At 26.1% G+C, this 23,415-nt stretch overlaps 3 protein-coding genes across 3 annotated transcripts; 2 read left to right on the top strand and 1 right to left on the bottom strand.

Annotated features, from left to right (window-relative positions):
• Nucleotides 1-4,771: 4,771 nt before the first annotated feature.
• Nucleotides 4,772-12,612, bottom strand: LOC112684016 (probable tRNA (guanine(26)-N(2))-dimethyltransferase). Its single transcript, XM_025555310.1, has 10 exons — nucleotides 12,523-12,612; nucleotides 12,279-12,408; nucleotides 11,332-11,467; nucleotides 11,060-11,247; nucleotides 9,168-9,399; nucleotides 8,962-9,110; nucleotides 8,713-8,866; nucleotides 6,644-6,870; nucleotides 5,643-5,945; nucleotides 4,772-4,875 (listed from the first exon to the last, which is right to left on the bottom strand). Exons 2-10 carry the CDS (start codon nucleotides 12,389-12,391, stop codon nucleotides 4,839-4,841), a joined length of 1,539 nt encoding a protein of 512 aa, XP_025411095.1. The 5' UTR covers nucleotides 12,392-12,408; nucleotides 12,523-12,612; the 3' UTR covers nucleotides 4,772-4,838.
• Nucleotides 12,613-12,787: 175 nt separating this feature from the next.
• Nucleotides 12,788-14,098, top strand: LOC112684017 (mitochondrial import inner membrane translocase subunit TIM50-C-like). The gene has a single exon (XM_025555311.1). The coding sequence runs from the start codon at nucleotides 12,912-12,914 to the stop codon at nucleotides 14,022-14,024; it is 1,113 nt and encodes a 370-aa protein (XP_025411096.1). The 5' UTR covers nucleotides 12,788-12,911; the 3' UTR covers nucleotides 14,025-14,098.
• A 2,256-nt stretch (nucleotides 14,099-16,354) lies between these two features.
• LOC112684015 (KAT8 regulatory NSL complex subunit 3) lies at nucleotides 16,355-23,043 on the top strand. Its single transcript, XM_025555309.1, has 14 exons — nucleotides 16,355-16,617; nucleotides 16,694-16,806; nucleotides 16,870-17,022; nucleotides 19,327-19,591; nucleotides 19,658-19,798; nucleotides 19,886-20,024; nucleotides 20,108-20,277; nucleotides 20,455-20,603; nucleotides 20,665-20,812; nucleotides 20,891-21,008; nucleotides 21,646-21,879; nucleotides 22,074-22,178; nucleotides 22,235-22,548; nucleotides 22,637-23,043. The coding sequence occupies exons 1-14, from the start codon at nucleotides 16,546-16,548 to the stop codon at nucleotides 22,955-22,957; spliced, it is 2,442 nt and encodes an 813-aa protein (XP_025411094.1). The 5' UTR covers nucleotides 16,355-16,545; the 3' UTR covers nucleotides 22,958-23,043.
• The last annotated feature ends 372 nt before the right edge of the window (nucleotides 23,044-23,415 follow it).

Here is a 23,415-nt window from a genome sequence, read left to right as displayed (position 1 = left end):
AGGTGAAATAAATATAAAATCAGTTAAAAAAAACTAGCACCAAAGTATATCTTGACCAGCGTTAATTAATGTTAACTGTTAATTCTTGCCCAATAAATAATGTGAAAAAATGCAGAAACATTTGCTTGTTTTTTCAATTACGCATTTCGTGAACTACGGTTAATTACACATTAACGATGAGAATGAATGACATAGTGAAACCGAAAGAGCTCTGAAATAAGGTCTTTCAATATTTTACAGTTATATTGTTTCCAGGTTTTTACATCGATAGTGCAGACGTCGATCTTATAATTTGTATGCTATAGGTAATTGTTTTCATCACATGCGTGACCTCAGGGGTGTATTTATGGGTGGTTAGGGTCAATCTTAGTCCCACCATCGAAATTTCAAAAAACAATTTTAAGTCTGCTTTTACCCAGTAAAATTTAAATTGTATAAGCTCATTTTATCAATGTTATATGAATAATTGGTGTCAAATTGTTCTTGTTGTGTCATTACACATTACTATACATACATTACATATATTACTATACTTACATTATCTATTTAGATATCCGTCAATGCTGGTTATATCAATTAAATTTTAAATTTAATATAAATTGTTTCATTATTATTATGTTTAGGCCTGTACGCCGGAACCGTCTAATAGGGGTTAAAATGTCTATGTTAGTTAAAAAGTCAATAAAAAAATACACGTTAGAATATCCATAATCAAAAATCAATAAATGTTAACAAATGTCTTAACATTTTGAACAACTGACTTTTTAGTTAAATTGTACTCTATCGATGGTCGCATTTACAACGATAATCGACAGTAGGTGAAAAATGCTCGAAAATTAAATAGAAAAAGGCGTCAAATCAAGAAAATTGACATTGTTGAAACAAAAATAGATAACTATAAAAGAATGTTTTTGGTTTAAGACGGTTTAATTTTTATGGAATGAGAACTATATTATATTCTTATATATTCGTATATATTCTTAGTAAAAATGTATGTAAAAAGATCCTCAATTCGGTGGGGGGGTAAACGCCCCCCCCTTGTTCGCGAGCCTGATTATGTTAATTTTCTACTATTATGTAGGTATTTTATTTTATTAATTTTATAAAAGTCATGATTATTCAAAAATTCAAATTATAATTGTTTACTAAAATTCTAATTTTTGTTTTTAATTGGTTAAATTGTGAAATTTTGTTTAGAGGAAATTCCCTAGCTCCTCCTCACCAGACAAATTTTATAAAATAGATACCCTGTATGCAAGACGGTAACTGGAAAACAATTTCGGGGGAGTCTAACATTATTATTTAATACAATTTATAGTTAATAAACTATATTCACTACTAAAATGTTTCTATTTTTGAAAATTTCGGGGGGGGGGGGGGCCGGGCCCCCGGGCCCCCCCCCAGTTACGGCCTTGTCTGTATGTACAATTACATAAGCTTCAAGTACGTATCATTATTTTTTCTACCGGAACTCATTAAAGTACTTAAACCAACTTTCGACATACGAACTGTCGACAACAATCTTTATAATTGTATTTTACCTGTAAGAAAAAAAAAGAGCGAAAGAAAGTGAAAGAGACAAAGTCGAACCCTTCGACATCACTAAATCATTTCTGGAATTGAACCACAAACGTAGGTTTCTTTTGGTGATGATTTTTTAGATTTTTTACTATTAGCATTCCAGTTAACTTATTTTATGTAATTTAAATTAATTGCTGTAATTATTAATCTAAAGTGATAGATTATTTGTTATTGAGTTGAAGACAGAGCTTATATTAGGTTTGGATATTTTGATGAATATTTTCGATAATTGTTTTTTGTAGGCTTTCATTAAGAAGTCAATTTGACATGAATTATGTATATAACCGTATTTAGTGCATTGCGGAAGGTCATTTGGTACTCGATGTGGTTCGGTGATGATAATACAGTTTAATAACTTGTTTAGTTTAAAAATATCTAGCGCATAAGTGTTTGTTAGTTGTATTGCCATTAGTGAGGTCAGAGTTTAATCTTTGTTATTGTCTTAATACGGATTTTACTGGAAATTTTAACTAACTTCGTTCTTTCTTAACTTTTAGCTCCGTGATTGACGTATGTAAGTTTATTATCATTACGAAAATATCTTTTTAGTTTTCTAGCCTGTACAGAAACCTGAATGAGTAGTTAATTTTTTGATCAAGAAATTTGGTTAAGGTGCGAAAGTCATCAATGTTTTCTACGATTACTTTTATTTTATAGAACACAATGTGGAATAATAATAATTTATAAAGACTTACGATATTTCAAGGTAAAACTGTAAAAATTGCGATGTATTGGTTATGAACTGACATGCCATGATTTGGCATGGGAGAGAAAGCATTTTTGGTTAACAAGTCATAGATTTTTGCTGTATATCTTGGTATTCTAAATTCGTTTACGGAGTTGGAAGTTGGTGGATCAGAATTGTCGATGTTTGAATATAATACTTAACAGTACTCGGAATTAACGTATGGCCTCTACAATTTCCAGACATGTACTATATACTAATTCTATGGTAATGATACGGAAGTAAAACGAAATCCATAAAAACTTCGAGTAGATAATAAAAATATTATATGACATATTATAACAACATTTACATTGATAAAATTAGTCGAAAATATTTTAAACCACCCGTGTGCAAGTCATGGTTTTGAGTATTACATGTATTTTGATATAGTAAAATGAATAATTTATATTATATGTATTGTAAATAAAAGATATTAAATTCCCTGTCAGTAGATATAAGAATCATCTCTAATACGATTTGAATTGTTCTCTTCTAATATTCGCCGTCTGACAACAAAGGATTTAGTCAAGTGCCTCAATCGTAAATTAATAAAAGGATATTTTCGTATGTTATTTCCGTAACAGATTACGGCAAAATGAAATATTTCGTGGATTCCATGAATTCCTTTTACTATAGAGGAATACATATAGTTTTATAATTAGTGTGATTATCCCTGGAGTAAACCAATAGATGTTACGTGGTGCGATCTTTTAGAGGACTTTTTCAGTGTTCAATGCTAAAAATTATGTTCTAACGTATATTAAATTTGAAAACATATGCTGCTGTACACGATCAATAATCTAGAGTTGTATTTTGGAGAGGTGACGGGATAAATACCACACCTTGTACTTTTTCCCATGATAATTATTACCTACTCCCATTTAACCACCGGTACGCATGGTTCATTCATTTTGTACAACTATAACTCTGGACAAAAAAAAAGTCCACGAGACTGATATCATATTTATTTTGTACTCTATAGTCCATTTTTTATCACTTCGTGGACAAGATACTAGTGTAATACGAAACTTTTGATAGTTATACGGCGCTTAAGTGTTAACAAAAGAAAAAAATGCTTGTATAACTAATATTATAAATATAGTAATATCGTAACATAATAATAATAAATATATATTATGGCTTTCATAAATCTTAAATATTTTGAAGATACTTAATTAGATTATTTTTTTTTTTTGTAAACATCTTTTCAGGTAGTTGGTTTGTAAAATAAATTATCTTAATATAACACGTAATTGGATGTTTCACTAGAATAATATTGTACTTAAATAATAGATTTTTTTTATAGGTATTCTAAGCCATTCGAAACCATTTGAAGTAAAAGAAAAAAATGTTGTACAGCAGGCCTTAGGAAAATGGATTTTCTTAAAAATAATATTGCTTTTTATTGCTAAAAATAATGTTATCATATGCACTGTTTTCTGAAACAAACAATTTATTACTAATAAAAAATTAATACATTTTATACAATTATAGAAATTTAAATTACAATTTTATTTGTCTGAGGTTTTTCTAGGCAGCATGTCTAGGCATGGGAGTATTTTAGGGGGGAGGAGCAAAGTGGCGATCAGTCCCCCTCTGAGTCCGTAATGAAGGAATTTATTATATGTGAGATACACATTTTAAATTTTTTTAATGTGAATCATTTTATAACGAAATCAAATTACGCGTTGTTGTGAATACTGAATTAGGCTTTTTGTCAGGTCTACACTTAGTGAAAAATCAAATAAAACACAAACGTAACTTTCAAAACACAGACAGGTGTTAAAAAGTCAGCGTAAAGGCCACATTATTTTATTTTGTCCAAGGACCTCAAAATGCCTAAATTAGGCCCTGGTAAATATAGTTATAGTAATACTGGTAATAGTTATTTTGAAAAATTAACTACGTGGTACATACATTATATTTGTATATATTGTAAATAATTGTCCTTGTTTTCACTTGTGATATTTATTAACTTTTTATCATTAATTTATATACTACCAATGTCCTCTTCACTCTCTACTACATAGGAAAAATTGAAAAATACCATCAATAAATTGCTTTTTATATTTCTACTAAACTATTTTACGTTTATTTCATTCATTGTATATATTTAAGTAGTAAAAATGATGAATACCCATTAATTTTACCAGAAATAACATAAAACTTGGTTTTAACTTATAACTTGAAACCTGATAAAACATAAAATCCAATTTTAACCTTTAATCTGAGAAAAATTATGCTGTTTTAACACTCTCTACAATAAACGACCAATTAATATTTACAAATCAAAGAAATTAAAAAAAATTAAATTAAGTAAATCAGCATTATTGAATGCCTATTTAATCCGTGTATCTATGTATTTGTTATAACATATACAATATAATTTACCAGCGTATTTTGAAATTATGGAGGTGGTATATATATAGCCACTGCTACCATTGTAGTCACATAAAATACATATTACATTAACAGACAAACATATTTTATTCAAAATTCATATAACAACATTTCTTTCACTGTCTATTTTTCACTTGCATTCTGTAACAGCAGATATCACTTTCTGTCTGAAAAAATATAATTACATAATACTACAAAATCATCAAAATAATATACACAACAAATTAGCTAGAATTAATAATAATACATAATAGTTTGAAATACTTATTATCATTATAAGGGTGAGGAAGATTTAAAATGCTTGTTAATAAAACATTTAAGTTTAGGTTAAAATAAATTATATTGTTATAATTATGTTTTAATTTAATAATTTTTTATGAAGATAATATATATGTATTAATTATATCTATTGAGGCTTATTGCTTCTAACAGTATTAATAAAAATAATTAAACCCATATACAAAATAATGGAGTGTTATCAACAGCATAACATGAACATTGCCTATGTCAATAGTTCAGTATAGAAATATCAATAAAAGATATACATTTACAAGAATACATATTATCCAAAACATTGTAAGATCTGTTTAAATAGTAACTAATCTGTTTATACCAACAAGTTTCAAAAACATTATTAGTACACTTACTCATATAAAAGTCAATAAAAAATATAATTATTTATTTACAAAAATTAATGTTAAATATAAACTTTAAACAATTAAATTAAATATTGTAATATGAGAACAATATTTACATAAAAAAGATAAACTGAATAATCCATTTTAACAGATTTTATACCTTTACCTGTCAGAAAAAAACCCCTTTTGACTTTTCAGTTAAATGATTTTGTTTGAATACAACATACATTACTTAGCTATTTCAAAAAATCAAAGTCCTATTTATAGATTACAATTATATGATTTTATTTACTTACTTAGAATTTCCTTTAGTCCCAGGCCCCCAATACGGTGCAGGATTCTGTTGATATCGTACTAATCCTTGTAGTGATTTTGGTACAGTATTGTATTTTTTGTCAAATATTATTTCTGTTGTAGGCTCTTTAGATAAAATTGTCTTAGCTGCATCAGAATTTTGTAAACGTTTAGCAGTAACTGGATGTGTTTGAACCCAAGTTCTAATGATGTCCCAAACAACAAATTGAGGTGCATCAGTTTTAACACTATTCTGTGCACAGTGAGATGAAGACACACGGTAGCCAGCGCTTACTAATGCCGAACTACAAATTACCAAAATATAATATAATTGTACATTTTATTTAATCAATTTCAAATATTTTATACAATTGAATAGAACACAGTTCTAATATAGAAAATCTAAACTTCATTAAACAATTATAAAAATAAAAATTATCTACTTAATCCATCAAATTATTTCATTTTTTTATTTAATAATTATTAAAAATTGTAACCATGAAAGACAAAATAGTTGAAGTATTGTATAGTAATTTTAATTTTAATTAATTAAGAATATTATTTATTCTCAAATTAAGTATTGTTAAATAATAACAAATGTAAAGCTGACAAATTATATTATAAAACGATGTATTGTATGATATTATTATTCTTAATTTTAACACTATGCAAAGATAATAATAGACAAAATAGTATGTGGTGAGAAAATCCTTCTAACTAAAATATAATCTTAATTTAATCCTGCAATAGTACTTGAATATATATTTAACTATCAGCAAATTAGAACTTCAATATTTAAATTTTTATTTAAAATATGATAAATATATGTCAAACAAGTTTTTGAGTTACATATTTTTTTTTTTTTTTTTATTAGTAAATAAATAACAGGATAAAATTGCATTTCTAGTAGTAGATTCACAAGATTGAATTTGATAAATAAAAAACATTTAATAAAATAAATACTAACACATTAAAATCAGAAAAAAAACTTATTTTTACTTACAAGACGTATCTGAGTGGCATTGCTTCGCAATGAACAGTGTTAGTGAGTGATGCTACGGTATAATACAATGGGACATCTTGCAATTCTTCTAGCATCATACCTAACATACCTCTCATTCGTTTAATTGTGTTGAATTTTTTTTCAGCTTCTTCATTTTTTAGGTAATTGCACAATTTATCAAGAAAATCTGCATTATACAAAGGATCAGACCATATAGGTCCACCTACCTATAACAAAAATTAATAAATATATTATACACATTATATTTAAAGACCCTCACTTTTTATAAATTGTACAAGAAAATTTGATGTAATTTCTTTATATGAACATTAGAAATATAACTTGATATTTTTGTAATTTAATAATAAAAATAAAAAAATAATACAAATCTTAAAACAATATTTTACAGTAAGACACTTAATTTAAAAACCAATTTCACTTGATCCTTAATTATAATATTTATAAACAACTACTTGATAACTAGGGTGCAGATTTATATGTAATTAAAACTAAAATATATAAACATATATATATTTGTCTTAATCGTAATATGTAATTATAAATTAAAAATATGTATATATTTTGATATATCATTTAGATAAAAAAATTTTAATTTTAATATAAACTATAAGTTTGGTACATAATATATTTAAATAATATGTTAGATTATTAATTAAAATATTTTTATTAAATTATATCTTAAATTATATACCTGAGTAAATTAATTGAACTAGTTCATTGGAAAATAGAATCCTTGTCGTTAACAAAACAATAGGCAACCACGTACTTTTTTAAGTTTTAAAAGCAAATTGCAGTACCAATTCACTGGCACCTGAACAAGATAATATGCGATAACGACCATATACTATACTATAATATAGGATAATAATATATGTAAGATAGATATAGCCTGTAATTACTAGTATATTTTTAACCAGATTTAATATCAATAATGGCAATTTTTTTCAAAATAAGTAGGTATAACCATAGCTTAAAACATTAAGATAGTCCTGAAACATATTTCTAAAGAAGAGTCGTTTGATTACTATCAGTCATTACAAATATTTATGTACACACAAAACGGCATTCTATTTATAGCTATAATATACTATCTACAAATTATCATTGCAAAATTCAAGATGACCTTAATAGATTTAGAGAGAAGTTATGAATTAAATAGATTGAAGTTAAATACCTCTAAGTGTTTTTAAAATATCTTTTTCCTGTTCTAAAAACAAGTTGGAAAATGTATATCATTTTTTTTTAAGACATTATGAAGGAAATTAGTATTGTTTGAGATCTTGGAGGGATATTTCAAGTGAATTTATTATTTTCCTCTTATGTTGATATTTAAGCGAAAGGTCTGAGATGTTTTGGATTTTTAACTAGAAACACGAAGGATTTTAAAAATGAAGTGTCTTAAAACATTCTATACTTCTCTAGTTAGACCAATATTAGAGTACTGCAGAATTATATAGAATCCTTCTCAATCAGGTCTAGTTGAAGCAATTAAGCGGGTTCAAAGGATATTTTTACATCGCATGCTTATAAGCACAATGAATAGATCAACATTAACCAATTGAAGTTAATTCCAATTTCTTCAATTCATGTTACTCTTAATTTAGATTTTCTTGCTAATAGACATAGGTGTGCTGATATTTGCTTTTTGTCTAAATTGGTAAATGGTATGATATCTTATCCTGAATGATTAGTCATTAAACTTCAACATTCTTCAATATCAATCGCATTATTGTTCCACGTTAGTAATTCTATTTCATTAAATTTTGATTTGTTTAGATTTATATATATAAAATTCTTGTTTTTTTTGCTATTTAGTATATATTATTTATGTTTCATTACATTATTTAATTGTTAAGTAGAATCTTTATCATATTCTGTAAAATTTATTTTTACAAATTTATATATATATATATTTTAATAATAATTTGTCAATATCTGTACTAATATTAAAATATGAGTGTTTACTTTATTGTAATTGGGGCTTTAGATGAATGTTAGATGTTTATCTTAAATTATATTAAATTTATCTTAAATAAATAACTACTTACTAGATGAGCAAATCCACAATGTTCACATTTTTTATCAACTGGTGGACCAGATAAAAGATTATATTTCATATTTTTTGAGTCTGACTTTATAGAACCCAATGGTAATAAAGTTGTCATATTACATCCTCTACATTTATACACTGTTGAAATTTTGCTATAAAATAAAGATTATTAATAAAATTAATAACACTATTTGTATTTTTTTTTTAAATTTAAAAGTTAATTTAGTATTTTTACCAATTATATTACCTAGACATTGATTTACACATAAAAGGGCTGGTTCTTATAACTACAAATACCCTTATATAAAAATCAGCGCTTATTGATAACAATGGTTCCATATATCGACCATATCGAGTACAGACATTAGTAATTGTATGTAAAACTATTCTGAGTGCCTAAATAATCACAATGGTAATAATAAATTGAAATTTTTAATAAAGAGAAAAAATTACCATTTCATGACAAGCTGGAGACCTCAAAGATATTGAACCATATTTAGCATAACACGATTCAGGTGTATTACCAGCTAAGACAGCCATATCAGTGCAAGTTACTAATAACAATCCATTATCAGCTAGACAACAAACTGCTGGATCTAATAAATTTGTTGGACATCCATATGGATCCAAATCAACAACATCAAATTTTGTTTCTGATTCAAATTGCCGTTTTCTCATAATATGTCTGTTTTTAAAAATAAAAATTTAAGAATATAAATTTTTTAAACAATTAAAATTTGTAAATTTTGAATAAATATGTCCATTCATTTGTATTTAAAACACACTTAAATATTTTTATAGTTAATTATACTAACATTAAGATTTAACAATTCTCTTTATTAAGATAATAATACTTATTTCTAAATATCTAATTATTTTTAAAAAAAAAATTGAAAAATTCTACTCTTTTAGTTTTTGATTTAGGACTTAAAATGTATAAATACATTTAATATTTCTTATTTCAAATAAAATTTAAAATAAAGATTTTGTTTTTAATTTAAGTATTCTAATTATATAAGTTATTATTTACATATTTTAAATTTATTTTAATTTTTTTGTAAATATTAATACATTTAAGGGCCACAATAAAAAAAATGATTACAATATAAAATCAATAGCTCATTTTACTAATATTTTTAAAGGAGATAACCCTTTTAGTTCTTCAATGTTAAAAATCTTCATCTTCTTACATCTTTATCTTAAAACAATTTTCTCTGGTCAATTTTCAAAAGATATTTGCTATGTAAAGCCCTATTCTAACAATATTAATTTTTAAAACATTATAAACATTAAATAAAATTAATAAGCCAAATTAATTATAATTTTTATACTATACGAGGCATATTCGAAAAGTAAGGGCTGTCTTGTCATAAAAAAATTATAACCATATAAAATAGGTTTCAATAGCACATTTAGTTTCCTACTAATCTGTTTTACTTTTCCACATATAGGCCATTCACTTCCAAGCATTTGTTGTACGCTTCACCAACTTCTTTAACCCCTCTGCATAGAAGCTTGCAAGTTGAATCAGTTTTCAACGGCGTTCTTAAGTTCCTTGTAATTTTCAAAGCGTTCTCCATCGAGCCATTTTTTGAAATGTAAGAAAAAGAAGTATTCAATAGGTGCAAGGTCAAGACTGTACGGTGAGTGGTTAAAAAGTTCCCAATGAAAATCTTAAATTTTCTCTTTTTGGTTAACCAGAGAAACAATTTCATCGGTTTCCATACTGAGCCTACCACTCAGCTCATTGTCATGAAAATTTATTCATCCATTTTTTAAACCACATTTCCATTGTCTAACCTTTCTTTCACTCATTACAGTAGGTCTATAAACTAGGCATAAATGTCGATGAATTTTAACTGCTGAAGATCCTTTTGCACACAAAAATCTTATTACACCGTGAACTTTACAACTGGCAGGTGCAACGATTATCGCAGACATAGTTTACTGTACGCACAGATAGGTAAATTACTATTGAATCGAAAAAATGCCTGAAATAACTGCAAGAGTCGTGCATGAACAGTTATGCACAAGTTTAAATGTATTATGACTTGTCGATTTTGAAATATAAGCGATTGGTCCTTACTTTTTGAATATACCTCATATTATTAGCATATATTATAAATAGAAGTATGAAATTCTTTTGTAAGCATCTTAATTCATATTATTAAAATATAATGCATTCACTACATATCAATATGGTAGAAGGATCAATTATTCTATTAACTGATATTGTTTTGTATATGAGCAAAGCAAAATTGGATACAATTATCAGGTTTGAAAAAGTAAAAAACTTATTACTGCCAAAAATACTTTAGCAATATTAGTTAAGGAAAAAAACTTACGCAGCATCATAAAGAGTAGAGGTAACTAAATTTTGAACATTGTTTTCTTCAATATTTTGATTCATTATTTTCACAGCTGTTTTAGATATATCATTAGCATATATTTGTTTAATTCCTGGAACTTCAAGAGCATATCTTATCGCTCGTAGACCAGTTGCTGCTAATGCTTCCAAAATTTCTAGACCAGACTGTATAAAAAAAATATAATTAATTTAATTTACGTAATTATAGTTTTAAAATAAAATAAACCAAATACATAAATTTAAACTAACTTCAGTTTGGGTTCCTATTTCTAGTTTTACAGGTTCAACTTCTGATGAATCATTTCTATCGGGTGATCTAGGTCTTTTTCTTGATTTTTGTTTTTCACAGTGATGCATTTCAGAAAATACTGAAAGAACAGCAATACTGAAATAACCAAAATTATAATTATTAGATTAAAAATTACAATTCAGTGCATTGACTATTTTTGAATGACATATTTTTATTAAGTTAGGATAATTGATCGCCTTATAGTCAATAAATTATTAAAATTTTTCAAGTAAAGAATTTATGCAAAAAATATTTATTTTTAAGTATAATAAAAATGTACATTTTTTTAACAACCTATACAGTCTTACATATTAATAAACTGTAGACTAAAATTGAATAAATGATATTATATATATATATATGAATTTTACAGAAATAGTAAATATTTATAATGAAAATATTTTATAAGTAACACATTTTTATAATAAATTATTTAATTAATAAATAGAAATAACAAAATTAATATTTTTTTTACAATCTTTAAATCAAGTATCACAAAAGTTTACATAATTTTTAACAATTTAAATTTCAATAGTTTCATATTTTTATTTTTGTGATAGAATATGAGAATATTTTATCTTATTTACTTTTATAATGATAACATTTCAGAAATGCACATTTGTTTAATAAATTACTTAAATTGAATTAAATTGATTTGAATAACTTATTATTACTTAATATATCTTCCATACACAAGCAGTAAAGGAAAACTAAGACTAAAATCTTGAAAAACCATAGCTCCACCATGTATACATCTAGAAAGATAATTCATTTTGGAGTCCAGGATAAACCTTGTAGTTGCTAAGTCTATTTTTTAGTCTACTAAGCTCTTTTTATTTGCTCTAACATAGCAACATAATATAAATATATTAATTTAAATATTTTATAATTTGTAATTCTTTTTTACCTTAAATCTCTGTTAAATTCTTGAACAGGATTATAAAACACTTTACTAGCACCAGGTACACGAATTTTTGCTTTGCCTTCACATATTTCCGTAAATTCGGACGAAGAGTCCATTCTGAATAGGCGACAATCTAAATAGTATAAATAAAGATTAGTCTATTATTAAATATCATAACGAAAATAAACAAACAACAATTAAAATATTTTAATATCATATAAAATTAATTTTATTAAATTATGTTTACCTCTATATAATTATAAAATAAAAAACAATACGATTCGCAGCGCGAATCAGTGATATAACAAAGTTACACACATTTTGAATTTTGTCACAATTCCGTGAATAATAAAACCAATGTTGTTGATAGTTTGGTATGATGTTGGGTACGGTGTAAAACTCCATAATTGATATTGAGGTTAAATCCACCGGTACATACATTTTTTTTCTTATCTTACACAATGTTCTTACTTAAGTTTTGAGAACTAATGAAATTCATAATAGTTTAAAGTTTAAATACATTTTTGATAAAATTTTACAAGTAAAATTGGATTTATAAGTATTTAAACTTTAACTGTGTATTAGTTTTAAGAAAATCGATTTCAATTACACATGCCGTACATTTAGTCTACTTCTATGAAAATGGCACAGTTTTTGTTCCGAGGACTTCGACAGTTTACGGTTTTGGGCAAAACATCCGTGTGTTTCAAATGCGAGCAAAATACGTTCAAATTGATATCATACGTGCGTCCATCATTCGTTTCGTCATTAAACAAATTCTACTGTTCACAAAGTGAAAAAAAACTATCTGAAACTTTAGAAACACGTACAGCTGATCCACTGGATATATTTGGTGAGAATAAAGATGAGAGACTTAAGGAAAAAGAAAAGGCGATAAAAAACTTAAAAATAGGATTTTTTTTTATTGGTGCATCGTTAATAATGATAATTGGTTGTGGTCTTTATGTCTTAATGGCCGATAATTACTATAGAGACAATGAAGATGAGAAAGACATTTATCCTGTACGTGTGTTCAAACGTGGACGTTTGGCAATCAACGAGTTTTTTGAATCCATGCGAGCACCTTCTTATGAAAAATTATTACCAGATCCATTGCCATATCCATATATTCAACCACCTTATACATTGATTATAGAAATGACAGACTTGCTTGTTCATCCAGAATGGACATATTCAACTGGATGGAGATTTAAAAAGAGGCCAAATGTTGATAAATTCCTTGAACAAGTATCACAAAATTATGAAATTGTTGTATTCACAGCTTCCAATGGATTTAATGTTTATCCAATATTAGATAGTTTGGATAAAAATAATGTTATTATGTATAGACTTGTTAAGAATGCTACAGATTATATTGATGGTCACCATGTGAAGAACTTGGAACGTATTAACCGTGATTTGTCTAGAGTCATTATGGTAGATTGGAATGTAGACTCAGTGAAATTACAAAGGGAAAATGCTTTAGTCATACCACAATGGACAGGTGAAGATGGTGACCAACAGTTGATTCAATTAGCAGAATTTTTAAATGTAGTAGCAGCAAGTGAAGTTATTGATGTAAGAGAAGTACTATCATATTATAAACAATTCAATAACCCTCTAGAAGTTTTTAAAGAAAACCAAAGAAAATTATTGGAAATGCAAGAAGAACAAAAACAAATATCGGGTACACTTCCAGTGAATAAAGCTAGAGGTTCATGGAAAGATAAATATCTATATGGAAAATAAACTCTTAACTATTATTACATATTATTTTTGTTTTTTTTTTTTTTACCAAAAATAAAGTAGGTAGTACATTTTAATACTGCTTGATTTTATTTATTTATTGATCTAAAGTTTTACCTTTTTTAATCATAGAAAAATTTGATAAAAGTATATTGAAATAATAAATTAGAATTATTCAATGTTGTAAATAAGTTCTTTAAGAACTACTCTAATACTAATTAAAATACTTGTTATTATTGTACTTGAAATAATACTCAAATATATTAAAAAGTATTTCAATACTAATAAAAAAGTGTTAATATTATAATTGGTAATTATAATATTATAATAGCTATTGTTCACTTACATATGCAAAGATAGTATTTTAAAATTTAAATTAGTAAAAATATAAAGTAAAACCAATCCAGTAAATTGTATATTTAAAATAATTTTTATTCGTAATAAACATTTAGTTTTTTTTTTTTTGTAATTCATGACTTATCAATTATCACTTAATATAAATTAATAGTGGTTATATTTATTATATATATACATATAAAAAAAATCTGTTCAATACCAACAATTTTTTCAATTAATACTCGAGAATTACAATATTTATAACAATATTCTTTCAACTCGGCTTTCGGTAAAACAGATGCTCACCCTAAGGTTAACTTACCTAACACAACTAAGAATAAATAAGAAAAATATATACTGGGATAACAAGGACCAGTCAATAGAATATTTTGGTGTCTTCTTTGCCAAGAAACTCAATTGAAAATATTTATAAAATTATAAATATTTAAGTGATTAAGAAAAACTAAACTAGGTTTGTACACAAATTAAAATTTTATACTCCTCATATAAAAATTATCAACACCTTAAATTAAATGTTAACTTCCACTATTGTTACATGATACTAACTACTTAATGTACCATATCCTGAACTGTATCTTTCTGACAAATATAAATTACGTGATTCAGAAAATCTCACACAAATAGTTTTCTATATTTTTATTTCTGTAGAAAGAATTAATTAGTCTAAAAATGGGGGAAAGGGAGAAAAACAAAATATTTTATATTTCTCAGTACCATCATATTCTAAAACTCACATACCTATTATAATTATATTTAATTATAAAAATAAAGTATGTTGAAGGAATTTTAAAAATAAAATTCAATAGGATAAAATGTATTTAAACTAGTAATTTAGTATTTTAATGAAGTACAAAAAAAGTACACAACTTCAACTATTTATACTTCATAACACTTAAACGCTAGGAATATATTATGAATACACCCAGATTATAAAGATAATTACTTTTTTGTCATTTATCTCCATTGTACTTTTGGCTGAATATTTATCTATCTAGTTTAAGATTTCTGTTAATGACAACTAACAATTTAAAAAATTTAAATAAAATATATATTTACATACAATATATATTTAAAAAAAATGTAATTGGTAATAATAATACATAAAAAAAAAAATAATCTAGCATGAAAAGAATGTATAATTTTTTATTCATTAATAAAAATTAATTCAATCAAGTATGTACACTATGCAAATCAAAATAATAATTTAAAAATACTGTTAATATAAATAAACATAAATTGAGTTCTAGAGAACTTATATAAACCAACATATTTATCAATTATTTAATCAATATTTCCTGTTGTAACACTTTTCATGTTAAGTACAATAATAATTTACATATGAAAAATGAAAAAAAAATTGTTTTAATTATATTATTGTAATTCATACTACTAAATCAGTTGATAATATTAAATATTGCAAATTATACAAAAACTAGTTTTTAAAATTAACAAATAAACTTGAAGGTTTTTATTAATAACTTACGTGTGTTATAGTATAGTATTGGACACTGTTTTATTAAAACATTGATTCGATTAAATATCATTGTTTGCAAGGCAATAAATTAATTTATACAATTACAAAAACTATAAAAATTTTATATTCAATCAACATCATTCAAAATAGATATGAATAAATTCAGTAATGTTAATTATTAATTGTATAAGATTATACTAATTCATCAAATTAAGGAAAATAATACGAATAACAATTTGTAATGCCTATGAAATTAATAAAAATTAAAATCAAAGGATCAATTTCAGGGAAAAAAGTTCAAAATGCAGTTAAATTTGATAATATTAATATCAATTTAATATCACAAATAAACAAAAAAATTCTGTGGAGGGATGACACATTGGTTCCCAACATACATGTCGCTGACGAGTACCTACAACCTACTACCGCACGCAATCAACTGTAATGGCCGCGCCCGCCTTTTCGTCATCGTGTAACGAATTTTTATCTAATTTCCAATATGTTGATAACATGTTTGGTGTTTAGATTGTTTACATTTTTAACACCACGAAAACATTCATGTCTATTCGATATCGAATAATTTATTATTTTTGACTATTTGAATAGTTATAAAGTTATAACCACGGTCTTTAAAGATACTTAATACCTAAAAATATTATATCTCAAGGTCACTATTTAGGAATAGTGCTGAAAATGGATTCTGATGTCGACTCTGAACTAAAATCAGACTTTACATTGTATTTAGAACATATATCCCAAAAAAAAGTATGTAGATTAATTCATAAATATATTTATTTTAAATTTATGTGTTATTTATGATGATTATTGTTGAAAATTACAGAAATTCCAACGAAATACAACATTGAGCGAACATAGCTATTCATCAATTGAATATCAACAAGACACTTTGTGTTCTTCAATTAAAACATTATTTATTCACAGATCCATTCAAAAGTAAGCTGCAATTTCACTAATCAACATCATATTATGATTTAATTATATATTATATATTTTTAGTGATCAGAATACTGATGAAGTCGACATAGAAACTGTGGACAAAGATGTAAAATTATTAACATACAGACCTGAAATTGAAACTAAATCAATGGAATTATATAGAAATTGCAAATCGCCTAGAGATCCAGAAACATGGGAAGATAATATTAACAAGTATGTTTGCAATTTTTATTTATTAATTTCTTTATAAATTTGTAACCATGATAATATAAACCTGCTCAATTGAATGTCGATCAAAATTTAATACATTTCAATCATATACTAGTAAATTATCTTATATGGCTTAATATATTTAGTATATGTTTAGTCTTAGAAATACTGTTAATAACTAGTCAATGTCTGTTATGGTCTAGTCGATAAACTCTAGCATATTAACTATTATTTTTAACCAATGTATCATTTTGTAATTAGCAAAAGTTTACAACTGATATCATAAGTTAATTTGGATTATAGAAACAATGGGGCCATTGTATTTAAATAATTAAGTTTTATGTTACAATAGTGATATATATATGCATAAGTAAAATATGCTACATATAGTACCAAACTATAATTATATCTAGAAATATTACAATTAATAGTATTGGCTTTCTTTATATTTTATTATACTTAAGAGGAAAAAAACTAAACCGAAGTCAAGAATATTCCTTCTGATGTAAGTTAGTATTATTTGCATAATTAATCATCAATAGCTGGGCAATCATAACTTCACAATCAGTCATTGTCTTACTTTCCCACAAAAACATAAAATTTAATATTTACAAGATATGTCTATATTTGTACAGATATTCATAATTTGTATGTAATTAATAAGTTCTGTCCTACTGTGTTTCTGGATGTCTCACAGGCTTTTGACCGGGTCTGGCATGAGGGGCTACTCTACAAACTAAAGAAGTTTCTCCCAGCACCTTATTTCTTATTAATAAAATCCTACCTATCTGATCGCTCCTTTAAGGTTCATCTAAAAAATAGCTATTCAACCAGCCATTGCATTAGCGCAGGCGTCCCCCAAGGTAGTGATATCGCTCCCTTTCTATATTCTGTGTTTACTCACGACATCCCCAAAACACCCTTCACTTTTCTTGGATCATATGCCGATGACACACTAATTTCAGCATCACACCAGGATTCCGCAACCGCTTGTCGGATGATCCAAAGTCACCTTAACATGATAAATCTATGGACTAAACGGTGGAAAATAAAAATAAATGAAACAAAGTCTACTCGTGTAACTTTTACATTGTGCAAATTTGTTTGCCCTCTTGTCACATTTAACAACCTAGTAATTCCTTCGTCAGACGAAGTAAAATACCTAGGGCTAATATTCGACAAACGCCTCAACTGGAGCTCGCATATTAAACAAAAATGTAAATCAGTGAACTCCAAACTTCATCTTTTGAGACCCCTATTAAAATCAAAACTTTCCAACAAACTTACGATATACAAATCGATAATCCATCCAGCTTGGCTTTATGGCATCCAACTATGGGGGCCAGCAAAACCATCAAACACCAAAACCCTCCAAGCATTCCAATCCATATGTCTACGCCTAATAACCTCTGCCCCTTGATATGTTACCAATAAAAACCTCCATAAAGATCTGAACATGCCAACCCTTAACGACCTAGCCAAATCCTATTATTCAAAATTCCATTCAACGCTCCGCGCTCATTCAAACCCCATCATTAAAAGTTTATCCTCTACCTCTATCATTCCTAGAAGATTAAAAAGGCAATGGCCAAGAGATCTCCTCAACATCTAACTACAATAAAAAAAAAAAAAAAAAACATTAATTAAACAAATTTAAACCCTAATTTCTGGTCAGGTGGCACTGCTGGGAGCCTTCCTTCTCTTGTTATTTTTTCTTTTATACATTACTTATCTACTGTCACCACACTTACTCATTATACACTTATGTATAGATTGTAAATATACTTTATTTTTAATAAAAAAAAAAAAAATTAATAAGTTAATATATATCATTTCAATAATGTAATCATACAAGTTACAATATTGAATATACTAATATTAAATCTAATATGAAAGTATCCACTACATTCACACATCCTGAATAAATTTGGACCCTTTACTTATACATATTAAAATTTTTAGATTTTAGATTTTTAATATTGTTTATCAATTGCATTTTATAAAGTTATATAATTGAATTATTAGTATCATTATTATTTAAATTTATAGTACAATTTAAATTAAGTGTTCCAAAAAACCTGCACTCATGTTACTCTATTACCCAAAATCATTGTGATCAGTAATTGTGACCAATAACCATAATTTCCAAGGTTTAAATCAATAATTAAAGAAAAAAAAATATTACTTAAAAACTATTAATATTTTTTATAATTATAGAATATAAAATAAAAATATTTTTAAAGTTAATTTTTTTCATACATTTTTAAATTCTTAGCTGTAATACTAATAATTATTTTTTATTTCCAGACTTCGATGGAATAAACTAGAAAGAACTTTGTTTGAGAGAGCTATGTCTATATTATATGCAAATCGTTTGTCAAGATTAACATATGAAGGTACAGTGCAAGAGGATGTTCAAAAAATAATTAGTACAGAAAAATCTGTGGCGGAAATGCATCATTTATTAACTAACTATACTCATTGGGATATATCATTATCACAATGGTTACATGGACTTTTTATTTCACACTTACCAGATGACTATCTCGCTTCCTACATAGATATTTTAGAAGTAAAAAAAGATTATTTAATTATTTTAGATTTTTTTTTTATTAATTAATAACTTTTGTATGGAAAGAAATTGAAACTAATTGCTCCATCATTCATAAATGACATGATATCGGTCAATGGGCGTACTAAAGATGAAATAAAATGCAAATCAATCAGTCTAGATGAACCTGTTGATCCATTTAATTATATGTTGGTAACTTACCCACCTGTAAGTTTATAACATATTAAGCGGCAATCATTTAAACTCTGTTAATTAAGAATCCAAAAATAATTATAAAATAATTGATATGTTTAGCTTAAATTACCCAAAAATCCTGTAATAATATTAGTACCAGACTTTCCTGGATATTGTACACAACCAAACACAAGAACTCATGATTGGATGAATGCCTTGTCATACTTAGCAGAATTGGACGTTGCTTTAGCAGCAAAAGGTAAAAAATAAGTTTTTATTATTTTTAAAAACTTAATATAAATAATTTAATCTTAAACTCAATGCTTTACTATTTTATTTTAGTACCTTGGGATTATGAGGAGTATTCTCGAGAACAAGAATTAGATATAGCTACTAGTTTAGATGCTATGGTAGATGCTACACGAAGTAAAATTGTGTCAGTAAGATCTGATGATCCAAGCAGACCTGTTATTCTTGCTGGTATTGGTGTCAGTGCCGCAATTGCTTGTCAAGTACATATATTTATATTTCTCAAAATTCTTAATAAAATAATTGTATCAAAAGTGTATTGTATATTTTTATTTTTGATGATTTTGTAATTTTTTATACTGAAATCTGTACTTTCATTTTATATTAATTTTCAACTTGAAACAAAATGTTAATGACATGTACTAAAATGTTCTTAATAGGTAGCTGTTCTTGAAAAAGTTGATGGATTAGTGTGTATTGGCTTCATTGTTAATTCATCTGAAGTAAAAAGAGGTTATGAAGGTGATTGCATATTAGGTCTTGAATGTCCTACAGTTTTTGTAACTGGCCAGTTAAGCATATTTTCACCGTATGTATTTACTTAATTTTATATAAAAAAAATAAAAATTAATATCAAATATTTAAATTAGAGTCTTAGATATGGAAGAATTAAGAGTAAAGCTGAAATGTAAAACTAGTCATATACTTGTTGGTGGAGCAAATGATGAACTAGTGGTAAACCATTCTACTAAAATGAGAGAAGCAGTTACCCAAAAGATAGTTGACCGATGTGTTTTGGTAAGTGAATATAATTTTATTAATAATAATTTTATTAAAATTATATGTAGGATTAAATTTTATACTTTTTATTAACAGGAAGAAATTGGAAATTTCTTAAAAGAAATGTTGGAACCCTCACCAAAAATTACTCGAAAACCTGATGTTGAAAATACTGATTTTAAAAAACCTGTGTTCGCCAAAAAGAAACCATTTAGTAAGATATTAAATTTATTTATTATTTAATTTTTTTTTTTTTTAATTAAATTATTTAAAATAAACTTTTGGTGAATAATTTAACCATTAGTGTCTGAATTTTTTTTTTAAATAATTTTTAATAAATTTTTGTTGACAACTTCTATAACTACACTCATATTAAAATATAATTTTTTTTTTTAAAACAAAGTTTTTGAGATATTTGCTGTGTCCATATGGCAATACTGGACACTTATAACTTATAACAATAATATATTAGAAAAAAAATTATAAATAGAGTCTATAAACATTACCATATGTTAACACTAGGCACTAATGGGTTAAAAACTGTTTATCGTCACTATTGGTATAATAAAAAAGTTATTTAATATTTATAATGAAATAAAAATTACCATAGTTGCAATTCAAATTTGAACATAATTGATCAATTTGATATTTAAATACAAAAATGCTTTTAAATTATTTACTGGCTAGAATTAGTTATAAATAATATAAACTTAAAGATATTATGATTTTGAAAATTACTGCATAGCAATAAAATTCTTATATTTTACCTATACATTTTGATTGAAAAAATTATAAATAGAACTTATGTTTAAATGTATACATAATTCTTATGAACTATTTTATTTTTATAGACAAATTGTTAGCTCGCCTCAACAAAGGAAACCAAAAATTTACACCTGTCAATAACCAATCTCCAAAACGACAATTAACTAATCGTAAAACTATTAACATACCATGTACATCTCTAACATCAACAATGGTTGATTTAGCAAAAGATGAAGAACTAATGCCTCCACCTTCTAGTGCTCTTAATCAAGAATTTGTTATACAGTGTGACAATTCAGACTCAATTGTAAATAATTCTCGTAAGTATTTTAGAAGACACGATCATCTACCAAAATGTTGCTTTCATTACTTTCCACATTACAATAATATTGTACAAATATTTAAATATTTTTGTATTATTGATATGTGTTGAACCCAAAGAAAATATTGAAAATGTGTAACTGAAGGTTGATCTTTCTAATAAATTTTTATTTTATTATATATGTATATATAGAACTAGACAAAATGTCTATACCAAAATTAGGAGATCAAAAGTTTTCACCTTTAGCAGAATTTTTACAAGAACAAGATAACTATAATATCAATGTTTCCCAAACAAGTATGTTACTAAATATTTTATTTTTCTCTATTATATTATAGCCATAATTTTATCAGGTTCACCATTAATATTCACTGAAAACTCAAATAATCTTGTGTGCAATTCAAATTTCCATTCGCAACAAAATGAAAAAACTGCTCCTGTCATGGGAGAAATTACAGCTGATCAAATATTAGACATGCCAATAGTATTTGCTGATGAGCCATCACAAGAAGAAGTAAAGCAAGTTAATGATGATAACAGTTCCTATTTTATGTCGGCTTCAAACCAACAGAATATTGTTGTTAAAGAAGAACCTGTTGATGAAGATGATGTTTTAAGTCCTACTATGACTAGAACCACAATTCCTGAACGTCTGAAAATTAAACAGGTGTGTAGGAATGTTCATTATATAAAAGTGAATAGCTTTAAGTTTAAATAAGTAAACACTATATTTTTTTTATTTTTCAATTGAACAGGTTGCATATGATTCACCTTCTAAAGTCAAGCTTGTTGTTAATAAAGCACCAAAAAGTCTTGTACCAAGTGGTTACCAAACATTTTCCGTGCCCAGTCAAAATACTGGAAATATTCAATTTGTCAGTAGATTAGCCATGCCACCTAATAAAATGAGAAGGATTGAAGGAGGAATAAGTCATAGGGTTGCTCCAAAAACAGTTTCAATTCGCCAATTACAAGAAAATAACTTCAAATTACTCAAAAGTTCACCTGGACAGCAAATACAATTGAATAAAATTAAAACTATGGCAACCACTCAAAAGTTTAAAAAAATTTTATAATACCGACATTGTAGATATATAAAATGTATAAACACACACAAAACCTCCACATGTTTATGAAACAATTTTAATTAGTTGATAAAAAGTATATATTATGTATAATTTATTTTTATATTAATTATACATGAATTTATTATATTAATTTATATAATTGTATTAATCCATTTTGTTTTGTTTTTTTTTTTTTGGCTTGAAAGTCGCTGTAACTTTTTTCAAGCTCAATGGAATTCTGTTTGTACGCTTCCCTAATCTGACCATTTGTACTTTTGTCCACACAAAAAAGGGTTTCCTCAATGATTTGATTACGTGATTGATGCTTATTCTCCACCAACGGTTGGCCATTGAAGTCTTATCATATGCTTTGCTAAACCGTGGACACCATATTGTTTTACTTGTACATCGTTGTACAAACGTATGCGTAGGAATCAGAACGTGCATTTGCTCAAATTTTAATTTCA

This window comes from Sipha flava, unplaced genomic scaffold (genome assembly GCF_003268045.1).
Source record: "Sipha flava isolate LNK unplaced genomic scaffold, YSA_version1 23_pilon_pilon, whole genome shotgun sequence".
In the NCBI taxonomy this organism is placed as follows: Eukaryota; Metazoa; Arthropoda; class Insecta; order Hemiptera; family Aphididae; genus Sipha; species Sipha flava.
The sequence above is the reverse complement of the archived record's forward strand: the minus strand, read 5'-3'. Positions and strand labels throughout refer to the sequence as shown.